Source organism: Pyxicephalus adspersus, chromosome 7 (assembly GCF_032062135.1).
Source record: "Pyxicephalus adspersus chromosome 7, UCB_Pads_2.0, whole genome shotgun sequence".
In the NCBI taxonomy this organism is placed as follows: domain Eukaryota; kingdom Metazoa; phylum Chordata; class Amphibia; order Anura; family Pyxicephalidae; genus Pyxicephalus; species Pyxicephalus adspersus.
In genome coordinates this window covers 47651037-47663604 of record NC_092864.1, presented here as the reverse complement: position 1 = coordinate 47663604, position 12568 = coordinate 47651037, and the positions used below count along the sequence as shown (strand labels likewise).

The following is a 12568-nucleotide window of genomic DNA, read 5'->3' as shown; positions in this document are numbered from 1 at the left end:
GTGAAATCTTCAATAACTGTAGATTTTGTCAAACTTGTCTACACATGTATACAGCCAGAGTGAATATTATAATCATGTTCATTCATATAGCAGCCAGTGATCATATAATTACTATACATGTATCACTGTATGAATACCTCTATTGTGACTGCAATTTAATAACCAGCCATTGCCTGATATTATTCACTAGGAGCTCCTACTGCCCTAAACACATTTATTATATTCAACATTAATTTAACTCATTTGTAAAGCACCATCATCTCCTTCAGCACTTCACTGAGGAATATTCATTAGAGCAAATTACTGAAAGAAAAGTTTTTACAAAAGTATAGATTCAGAAGACAGTCCTAAAGGACCTAAAACAACAGATCTGTCTCAATTTTCAGAGTATGATGTGTCTAGACCCTTGAAAACATCTGTGAACCTGAGAACATACCTAAAAACAGGAAGTGGGTGGTATTTTAGTAATTTTTAACTTTGCTGAAAAACCACAAGGAATTAGTTAACGTTAAGTGTAATCATTAGCTTTTGCACTTGTGTAATATCTACTTGCAGGGTTTGGTTCAGGTTCTTTTGTTTTTAAAACAAGTAAAGTCAGCCTTATTTCTGTATGTCATAAAAATGAGCATGCTAGAGGTAATTTAGTGGTAATAGAGGTATGACAAGTAAATTGAATAAGTATGTTTTCCAAAAAAATGGTTTAGAACCTCTCTGACAGTAGCTAATGTTCAGTCCCAACAGATATGCACGAAGATATTCACCTGTTAAAGATATAGGATATAGCACGGAGGGGTAAAATTGGATTTAAGGGTCATTCCCCCCTCCCCAAAACAAAATGAAGCATTAGGTGTAGGTAGAACCCGAGCCATTAGAATTATTGGATATTCTAACAGCAAAATCTCCCTGCAATGATTTATACTCTGTCCTTGTCCACATACAAGTTTTGGATGTTCCCACCCATCTCTGAGCATTCAAAATTATTATGGTGCAAATAAATCAAACAAGAAAGTGGGCCATAGCAGGTGCACATACCTGTGACCCCATGTCCTTACTGACCAGTGATCATTAATAAAAGGATAACATACTTGGACCTTTTCTTCTTATGTGATGTTTTGGCGAGGGCAAAGTATAGTAGACTGCAATATCCGACCACCTTTGGGGAGGGCAAAGTATAGTAGACTGCAATATCTGGCCATCTATGAACCCGTCACATGTTGGTGCTCTCTGTGACCATAGTGCCGATATTTGCATTTGAGACAAGTACAATGGAAAGACTGTAAAGGAAATGTCGAACATGCTAGAAAATCTCTCCAATCCACCTTGCATTTGGAATTAGTTGAGTTGCATCCTATACAAGACTTTTTCCAGCAGTGCTTGAATGCCATGCATATGGTCAGGCTAAGGGTCTGTTGGGCTTTTGCTTGTGTCAGAAGCAAGTAAAATGTAGGTTTGAGGCAACTCAAACTGATGTCAAAATGATACCATTGACACACAAGCCCAAATCCCACAAACACACACATGCAAAGACTGTTAAAAAGCAGTCTGGCCCCTAGGGGAATTGAACATTGCTTTTTGATTAACTTTGGCCCTGGGCCTCGCTTTGTGCACTTGCTTTCTTATAAAAATGGCTGAAATTTGAAAGCGACTTCATAAGATCTTTTGATGAATGTTCAAGTAAGATATTTTTTTTCATGGTTAATTTAACATGGACATCTATAAAACAGCTCATAAAAGCATGTTATATTTGAAATAGGATTCACTTAATAAAAAAAAAATAGATTAGTTAATTGTTTCTCGGATAAATACATCCAAGTATGAAAAGCCTCAACAAACAGTAGTACCTGTACATAGCTGCAGGGAAATAGTTTTGTGGCTTCTGAGCAGCTCCTCCTCATTTCTTTCTAATGTTACAGTGATGTTTCATTGTGCAGCTGACAGTCAGCATACAGAGAAGCCATCAGGGTGTGAAAGGGCAGTGCAAGCACTGAGAACAATACAAAACATCAGAGGGCAGGGGAAATGGAATCTGGAAAAAACGAATTCCCACAGGGACAAAAGTACATGTGGGGGAAGGGGGTTGTGGGGAGCAATTAACCCTGCTGCTGTGATTATAATCAATCAGGACCCCCTAGAAAACCCATTTGTCCATTACAATAGTGCATGAAAGCCTAAAGCTAGTGAAAGCTTACTTACTGAGTGACCTGTGCATTCTCTAAATGGGAGGAAGCTTTAGTCTGTTAGCAGGAGCGTAGTTTTACGTCTTTCCGTCATGGTACAACTTGTGTATGTTGATGCTGCTTGCCATCTCATTATTAAAGCAGATCTAAGTAGAATTTCAAGCTTTAACATGACAATCTAATTTTAAAAGATGTTTCTATGTTTGTAAATTGGAAGCTTTAATTAAGTTTGGCTTCACATGTATGGATTGTGGTAGCACATAGTAAAATGTGTGGGTTGTGGTAGTTTTGTTCAATTGTTATGCATTGAATGAGTTGCCATAATGTATCACACTTTAACACGTGATATAGCATGCATGCAGTAATAGACTTCAGTGGAAGGCCATGGTGCACTCCTGCCATGAATGTCTCCATTGGTGCACCTCTTGTTATGGGGTCCCAACTGTCTCCTCATTGACCTGTGCTGTTACCATGTCACATGTGTCTGTCTATGCATGAGACTTCAAGCAGCCATGCCCATACACATTCCACTAGCATGGACCACTGTTCTTAGTGTCAAGCAATTTGATCCAGAGCAATAACGTGCAGATGACGTTAAAACAAGTACACATAGAATGGACATTGTTGTAAATGCTGGAAATGATCAGCAACACTAAGATGCAAAATAGAAAAAACTGAAAATAATTATTTTATGGGAAAAATGAACTGCACTTGTTTGCAGTACATCATTCTTCAAAAGTCATTTGGTATATGGAGGGTGGTTCACCTTATGAAAGCTGCCCATGCCAGTATGCTAAATCCTCATACTTCAGTTCTTATGCCATTGTAAACCTATGATAGGGAACTACAAATACCAACATGCCCTATATAAAAGTCATCCCATCTCCTGCATTCCACTGTAAAAGCCACGGTTCACGCCTTTCAGTGTGCATTTTTTCATGCGTTGACACATGTTTTTATTGCACAGTGACGCAAGCAATGCACCCTTAGTTGTATTCTGTAAACCATAGAAATCAGGGATTGTTAAGGGAGGGGCAAAGATATGAACTAGTGACATTAAAACAGGTAACGGGTGATATATTCTCTTCTATTTACCAAAGACACCCACACCTGAAAAAATGCAATCTTGTTAAAATTGCATTGCGCATTACACCGGTGTCTGAACACCTCATTGGTTCCTAGAAAATTATTATGTTTTTTTGATTACAAATATATATATGTATCATGGAGAAATCAAAGTTGTTACAAAATATTGTATTCTTTGCCTAATTCCACTAGTAGCCAACAATCTGCCATATCAACGACCAACACAATCACATTTAAATTTGAATCACCACTATCTGTGTGCCGCCATATAACAAGCTCTTGTACAGCCCCTTCCAGCGTCCTGAAGTCATTTTTCCCTCCCAACCTGCCTGCTGTCTGAAATTTCAAAGCACAACCTCCCAGGACATGGATCACCTTAATCATTTACCTTCCAGTCTAGAAGTTTCAAAGTTCACTCAGCAAGAATGTGCGGCCATTGAGCACCCAACAAGCACAAAAAAGCCGTCACACTGAACTGTACAAACTTGTTATACAAAGCACACAGCTAGTCTCTAGTAAAAGATACCTCTCAGCTCCCTATAAATCAGGGTTTCTCAACCTTTTTAACATGGAGAACCCTTGAAATAACTTTCAGGTTTTCAGGGAACCACTACTATAATTACTATACACACAGCTCACAGTACAATAGTGTGGCGATCAGTAGGAAGAATGCTTCTTACATTGCTGGTCAGTGGGAAGAATGTCACCCTTACAGATAGCCAAAAAAAGTATTGGTGTTATTTAAACTGACCTGAGAGCCACAACCACTGGACCACTGGAGGAACCCTGGGTGAAAAACACTGCTATAACTAACATTTTCTGTTACATATTCCTAATGAAGAATAAATGTGCAGACAATGAAATTTGCAGCATGCAAACCATGGAAGAAAGACTGTCTGAGCTGCCACCAACAACCAATAAAATTATTCAGTGGAACCTGGACTATTGGATGAGATGGACATACTCATGTTTCAACTTTGTCATGAATGAAAAACGGGCTACCATTGCTGAAATACTCGCTGCCTGGCTGTGCTCAGCATTATCGCCTATGGATCATAGATGAGCTGTAGATGACGGACGGATTTCCTTTTTTCTAAATCAGTGTTTCTCAACTAGGGCTCCAACCATTGCTAGGGGTTATTTGAGCAATGGGAAAAGTGTGCCTCTCAGATCAGTTACCACTGACCAATTATGTTTCAGGCTGTAAGGGTGACATTCATCCTACTGACCACCAAACTAATGTACTGTGAGTTGTGGATATAGGAATTATTGTGAGGTTTTTCTGGAGTTCCCTCACTGCAAAAAGCTGAATCCAGCACACCATCCAGGGAGCTATTCCTCATTATAAATGCAGCAATGGCCGCCTCCAGTGCTATTACTGATAGAGCCACTTTAAAAGGAAACCCAAGATCCATCAAATTAGAAGAAAGCCATTGCCCATCATGCACCTCCCACATAAATTCTCCAACACATGCCACCACTGCAGACTCAAGTTGCATTTAAAGATGTAGTACAACAATAGGGTGAAATGCTCTGTATCCAGTAAAAGAAGCGATCAAGTTAGTGCCAATGTGCCAGAAATCCTCCAGGCACCAAGCGCCAAAAAGCATTGCGATGAACTTACAATCTCCTATCCTGGGGCTCTAGCTGCCAGTGCATCGCTAGAGAGAACCCGAACAAGCTCCCTTCTGGTCCTTTCTTAGAAATGGCATTTTGTGTATCCAGGTTGAAGGCAGCGCTAAAAGTTCCATAGAGGAGGAGAGCGCAGGACAGGTGAAGCCAAGACATCGGGAGCGCTGTGTGGGTACGAGATCCGCGTCTTCTGATATTTCTCACACTCTATTGGCTTTTCTTCCCTCTTTGCTGTGTCTTTATATTCGTGCCCTCCCTCCTTGTGCCCTTTCCCCTGCACCCTTCCCACTCAGCGCTCAATGCTAGCCTTGTTCTCAGGAGAGATCTTTATATGAAGCGCTGTCCCCGCCCTACCGCTGCTGCCCAAGTCTGGAGCCTGCAAGGTCTTTTCTCTTCTTCAGGGCTTCCCTGCCCAGCCTACTTCTCCTTGACTCTCCCAGATCAGTAGGGATCAGTGGCTGCACTGTATGAGCACTGACTGATCTCTATCCCAGGGAGGGGCCACACAATGCACAGAGTAGGAGAGGATTGTGCCTCAGGTAGCAGAAATCTGTGTGAAGGCTGCAGCTCTCTCATTTCACCATTGTGTGCTAGAAGATAAGCAGGTGTACGAGGGATCAGGCTCATACTTTATATTGCTCTGACTTGCTTCTGATGTACTTGTGACTTGCTCTATGCTGCTGCAAGCTTATATCCCTCGGTGGCACTTTACTTATTTTATCCAAGCCAAAGTTAAGGCAGGTGCACAGGAACTTCAGGCTTAGATCATTCTGTTATTTTACTTTGACTTGCTACTGATTTGCTTATGAGCTGCTGTAAGTTTGTTTTACCTATATCTCACTTGGAGGCACTGCCCTTGTTTTTTTCCCAGCCACAGTAAAAGGTATATGTACAGGGTTTTAGGCTTACAGGCAAGTCAAACACACCATGCTTTCATATTGATTTGACTTGCCATTTATGTGCTTATGAGTTGCTTTATGCTGCCCCTGAGCTGCTGCTGCAAGCTTATTTTACCCATACCTCATTTAGTGCACTGTCTGTATTTTACCCCAGCCATGGTAAAAGCAAGTGTACAAAGGCTTCAGGGTCCAATGCAGGTCAAATGCTTTCACATTGCTTTGACTTGCTTCTGATGTGCTTATGAGCTGCTGTAAGTTTATTTTACCTATAACTCAGTTGGAGGCACTGTGCTTGTTTTCCCAGCCACAGTAAAAGGTATTCGTACAAGGGTTTTAGGCTTACAGGCAAGTCAAACACACCATGCTTTCACATTGCTTTTACTTGCTCCTGATATGCTGCTTCTGAGCTGCTTTATGCTGCTTCTGAGCTGCGCCAAGCCTATTTTACCAATGCTTTCACTTAGCAGAACTGTCCTTATTTTACCCCAGCCATGGTAAAGGCAAGTGTACAAAAGCTTCAGGTTCCCATGCAGGTCAAATGCACCAAGCTTTCGAATTGCTTTGACTTGCTCATGTTGTGATTATGAGCTGCCTCATGCTGAATCTGAGCGGCAGCAAGTTTATTTTACCCGTAGCTTACTTGGCGAGACCATCTTTATTTTGCCTCAGCCAGACTAAAAGGAGGTGAACAAGGGCTTCAGACATTCATCATGTCAAATGTACTGTGCTTTGGCTTGTTTTTGACCTGCCTCTGAGCTGCTACAAGGTTATTTTGCCCATAGCTCCGTTGGTTGGATTGTCCTTTTTTCTTAGTCCCTGCCAGTGTAAAGGCCGACGTGCAAGGCCTTCAAATAAGTGAAATGCATTATGATTTGATATTGCTTTGACTTTGTTTTCTTGTTGTGTTGCTTTGTTTCTGGTGTGCTTATGAGTTGTCTAATGCTGCCTCTGAGCTGCTGCAAACTGCAAAATTTACCCATAGCTCACTTGGTGAGATGACCCTTATTTTGCCCCAGTCACAGTAAAGGCAGGTATAAAGAGACTTCAGGGTCACATGGAAATCAGATGCACCATGCCTTTATATTACTTGCTTCTGATGTGCTTATGAGTTGCCTTACATTGCCTCTGAGCTGCTTGAAGGTTATTTTACCCATGGCTTACTTCATGGGACTTTTAGTCCTGGCAAGAGTAAAGGCCACTCACTGTCCAAGGGCTTCAGGCTCTTATGTTAGTTAAATGCACTGAGCTTTTATATTCTTTCAACTTGTTTCTGGTGTGCTTATGAGTTGCCATAGACTGGGTTTGTTCTGCTCCAAGCCCTTTTCACCCATATCGTTCTTGCAGGACTGGGGCATCTTTTGGAATCAAATCCCTGACCCCTGATGAATGATGAATCCCCCTGATGAGGATTTATTCTAACCACAACTTTTATAGGACCAGATTTTTAAAAGGGTAATTTTTTATGGTGGTAATCAGTGTTACTTACCTTTTATAGCCCCAATCATCACGTTTAAAAGTCCATCCACCTATATTGTGGTCTTGAATGCCACCTCAAAATCAAAAGCAATCTTAGCAGTCATGAGGCACTCATGGTGTTGAAACCTGCAATAAAGCAGATCCAATAACCACTTTTATGGATTTGGAAAAATACAGACCTCACGATTGTTCACTCTTTTGAAAATATTTACTTTTTTGTTGCTTTGATATGTTTCTGAGGTGTTTATAAGCTGCCATGAGATGCTGGAAAATGTTTAATTATTTAAAAAAACAAAAATATAATCTCTTGTGACCAGTCAGCTGCTAAATTGTCTTCAGATTGACTTCAGCTACAGATCAGATTCTTTTATCTGATCAGAAGTGAACATCTGATTTTGTGTTCCAGCCCTAAATGTAATCTCTCTAATATGAGAACATTGGTGCTTTTACATCAGGAAAGCAAGTAATTCAGACCAGACAAATACAAGCCATGAATAAAGTGTTTGGAGCATACTTTCACACCTATACACATGAAGTAATGTGTTTTTGTCACCCTTTAGGTAAATATGTTTGTGCATTTTATGGTATTTGTATACACAGAATTACAGTTCCACTTCTACGCTCCTATTAAGTGACCCCAGACCCTAACTGATGGATAATATTGCAGGATCCTGCACAGAACTCCTAATTTCCTGCTGAACACTCTAATACCCCTGTAAACAGGGGCAATCTGATAGCCAAATATTTGCTGGCATATATGGTCACTGACTTTTCTGTGCCCCTTCCACTTCTTGTATCTGTTTATTGAGGCTTCTCATCACATTTATAAATCAAATGCTGAAAAATGATAAGCTTAGAGGTAGACAGAGGGAGAACACATTGGGCCTAAAAGCTCCAAGACTGGAGAAGATAGACTATCATGGGTGATTCTGGGTGATCCGACAAACCCAAAATAGATCTGATTCAGATTTAAAAAAATTTGCTAACATATTAATAGAATATTATTGGAATTCAATCCATGTTTGCTGGATGACCCATGATATTCTGACTTCTCCTGTCTTGGAGAGCTTTAATAAATCAGGCTCATTGTCTATCTTAGGTTTATACTGGAGTCAAGCAGTCTTCCTGATATATGTGAAAATAAGTACCTTGGATTATATTCAGATCACCTTTTACTCGAGTACATACTTTATAATAATGAACTTTCAGTGGTAGATTTGGTAGGACCAAATAAGAGAAGTTTATTTGGTTAGAGAATACATACTCATTAATAGATGTTTTATAATATTTAGGTCATGTAATATTTTAGTATGCAATATATAAAATGCGACAAACATATTTTCTGTATAATACAGCAGCATTTAAGGTCATTCAGGTCATTAAATGTAAACTCTTCTGGTGGATTCCACATGTTCACATAAAACATTTGCATGACAATCACAACAAAGACAAAGAGAGCTAAGGAAACTAAAGCTACGTACACACTTCCAATTATTATCGTTGGAAAACGAACGACGAACGTTCATGCACGATATATACGAACGATCGTATACGAACGATTTTTTGCCCAATCGATCGTTCGTCGTTCGATTGGAACGATAAAAATTGGAAGTGTGTACGCACCTTAAGAAGAGTAGGAGGTAATTCTGTTTATCTTCTGTACAGCAATGCAGGTGCCTGTAATCTGCTGACAATAGCTGTTAACATATGGGACTTTCTCCAGGCATGACCTTTTCCTAAATCCCTATTCACTTATTCTACAATGTATTTGTACAGTGTTGCTCTGGGAACTACCCAGTTGATAATAATATATAATCACTTGGCATTACTCACATCCTGTATACCATGAATCTCACTTTCTAGCTACATGCTGACATATAATTGACAGAAGATATTATTTTTTTATATTACCAAGACATACATTTAGATCATTAGCCCCATACTGTTTTATATCCAATTTATATGGAATTCTTATCACAGTGGAATGAAAACAGCTATTGATATGAAGTTCCTGGAAACTTCTTGAAATGTTTCATGTCATCCTCTGAATTCTCTGACACACCCCAATAATATTGCCAGGCAGATTGTCAGGATGCCATAGTTGTTTAATTGAGAGTGCATACTGGCACACATGCCTGTGTATGCACATAACTAAACTGTAATGCTAATGTCAGTTTAAAGAATGCTGATGCAATGGAGATATTCCAGATCAGTGGTAGACTTGGAAATTGTTAATCTATCTCAATTGCAACTGAAATAATTTTGGAATAAATGAGATTGTGTTGTTCTGTTGTGTTTATTGTAGCTGTTATGGGGAAACATAGAGTGTGTTATGTAGATTTGTATGTGAAAGATGATGAACAGACCAGTAAATATTGGGTATATTAAAAGGACAGAATTTATTATAAAGTTCATATAAAGAAAACTCCAAAGAGATCTTTGTGCAATACAGGATTTCATTTCTTTAAAGAATTTATCACTTTGATTGACCCTTTGGAAAAAAACAGAGAAGTTCTCTCAAATTAAGGCAACACCACCATCGCCGATACTCATTTTTCTGATGTCTAAACCTGCATAAATTTCATATTGTGAAAGTCAGCACACAGAATTATAATTCCTCCCTTCCTTCATCATAGAGTGTTTTTCCACTTTATATTTGCTGCCCAGGCTGAGCACTGCATCCTGGTAGTGGGGGGTGGGGGAAGAAGCTTAAATGGGTTTCAAGACAGCCAGTCACTTTGCTTAATAATGTTTCCACCAAAGCTTAACCGTTGAAAGGCGTATTTATAAAGCAGTAAATGTGACATTCACCAAACTTTTTCAAGTCTATATTCTTTCCCTGTAAAAAAAAATATGTTCAATCTACCTGCAATAAAATGCTGCAAACTATCAACTTAGATTTTAAAAATTCACTAACAAAAGTTCTCAGTGATAAAGTGTTATCAATACAAATAAGTGTGAGAATTCAAATCACTATAAATTATACACAAGGTCCTATTACCTGGGAAATCATGTTTCATGCTTTATGGCACCTTGTGGAGTATTTTGTGAATAATTGAAATTGATTTGAAATCTCACTTTTCACATTCTCACAAAAAAAAATATTCACATTTGTGAGTCAATATTTGGTAAATTCAGTGCTTTAAGAATACACTGCTAAGAGTTAATCTGCCTGTCTAATACTTACTTGGAAGCAAAAGCTGTTATCAGTAGTAAGTGAAAGTATGAAGGTGAAGGCTGCAAACTTCAGCCAACTATTAAAGGCTGTCTGACTTGTATACGGAAATGAGGAATCTACAGTTAATTGAGGAACAGTATATAAATCAGTTGCATGTACAGTAAATACATGTAAAGAAGTCATCAGGTAATATTTATTATTATTAGTGGCATGTTTGATACATATATTTTAGGTTACAGTATCTCCCCTCCCATTGTGTGTTACTTCCCCTCCTTCTAGATTGTTAGCTCTTCGGGGCAGGGTCTTCTCCTCCTCCTGTGTGGCTGTCTGTATATAAATCCTGTTTATTATTATTATTATTAATAATAATAATAATAATAATAATAATATTAGGAAGAAGAATTACAACAGCAGTATAACTACATAACGTATACAAAGTTTAACACACTAAAGTAACCTTCCAATCTGTCCTGGACATTCCTGGTTCAATTCATTTTCCTCCAGGCTTTAAGTTGGGAATCGTTTTTGAGGAACAACAGCACTTGTATTTTAAGAAAAAAGGCAAACATGGCATCAACCCCAGGCTCATTAGAAAAGCTGATTCAAAAGACAGGTATTAATACAGCTTTGTATGCAATGATGCATTATTTACCTAGTTTTAGTACGTGAATATGATTTGATATCAGCCTCTAACAATCCCTTGTAAAGAAGCACTAATAGTTCGGATGTGAGGGCAGCGTTGGGAGTCATTCAGGTGTGCAGAAAACGTTGGCATGAAATATTCTGTCAGGAAGAGACACCAGACTGAAAGGAGATAACCTCACCAATCTGCTTTTGCACCTTTACTGCCCAAACAACAGGCTGCAGGTGGAGGGATGACACTACTGTATTCCTTGTCTGTAACAGGAAAAGTGGTGTCATCCACCAGGGCTGAGTAAATATAAGTAGTGAATGGATAGAAGTACAAATCCTTTTGTCCACTGAGGCAGAAGAAATAATAGGATGCATTTGCTGATATATGCTCTTAGTAAAGCTAGGTACACACGTGCAATAATTGTCATTAGAAAACGAACAACTAACGATAGGTCAACGATTATGCACGATTATTTTGAACGATCGTATTGTGCACAATTCTGTACAAACTGAAACAATACGATCGTTCAAATATAATCCACCAATAGTGTACAGGCGCTAGATACAATCGTTTGAACGATGCAGGAAGTGACATCTAAAGGATAAAGTGTACCGAAGAACCAAACACGATCACTGAACGACAGTACACACAATAGATTGCAAACAATTGTCGCCCAATCAGATCCGTTTCCAGCGACAATCCTCGTTCATGGGCGTCATTGTGCACTTTTTTTGTTAACAATTATCGGACGAATATTTGTTAGTAATTTGTTTCCAACGATAATTATTGCATGTGTGTACGCAGCTTAACACCTTTAGACTGATCTGAATTACAAAGTTATATTTAGCAGATTGCCCATTATCGGATTATGTACACACAGATATTTCTCAGTATCTGCCTGTTCTTCACATTGATTGAGCAATGGCAACCACCTATATACTCTCCAACTTGGATGAGCAAGGCGTGTCAGGTGTAGTAAAAGTCATATTCTATTCACCATAAAAATAACAAAAAACACGATTGGTGTAAGCTTCCACAGATATTTTTCATCTGTGATTTGCTGCTGTTTATTATTATTATTATTATTATTATTATTAATAATAATAATAATAATAATAATAATAAACAATATTTATATAGCACCAACATATTACGCAGTGCTGTGTTTATAAAGTGTGTCTATAAAAAGGAGATCTGATAATAAAAGTACAGTATCTTATAAAAGCAGGGTGGTTCAGCAATATTCTTTCCTAGAACAGGGCACTTTCACAAGAACCATGATTGGAGGCAGAGGGGAGTTTAATGAACCGTATTACAAAATTCCACAAGGCGGGTGAAGCATGTAAAAATACTTTCAAACAGCAGTGGGAGGATGCAGCAAAGCTGGAAAGGTATCTGTTCCAAGCAAAGCGGTGGGATGATTATATTTGGATGCACCAGGGATGATTTATTAAAGGAATACATTGCTTACTGTCCTTAGCGTAGT

The 12568-nt window shown here is 38.8% G+C and overlaps 1 protein-coding gene across 3 annotated transcripts in view; it reads right to left on the bottom strand.

Annotated features, from left to right (window-relative positions):
* ITGA6 (integrin subunit alpha 6) overlaps positions 1-5194 on the bottom strand; it is a 58430-nt gene extending 53236 nt beyond the window's left edge. For 2 of the 3 annotated variants that reach the window (XM_072418336.1, XM_072418337.1), the window contains exon 1: positions 4888-5193. In XM_072418336.1, coding sequence (XP_072274437.1) covers positions 4888-5051 — 164 coding nt within the window. In that variant the 5' untranslated portion in view covers positions 5052-5193. Of the gene's footprint in view, positions 1-4887 lie in introns of all 3 variants that reach the window. The other variant, XM_072418338.1, reaches the window with a different exon arrangement.
* Positions 5195-12568: the final 7374 nt, after the last annotated feature.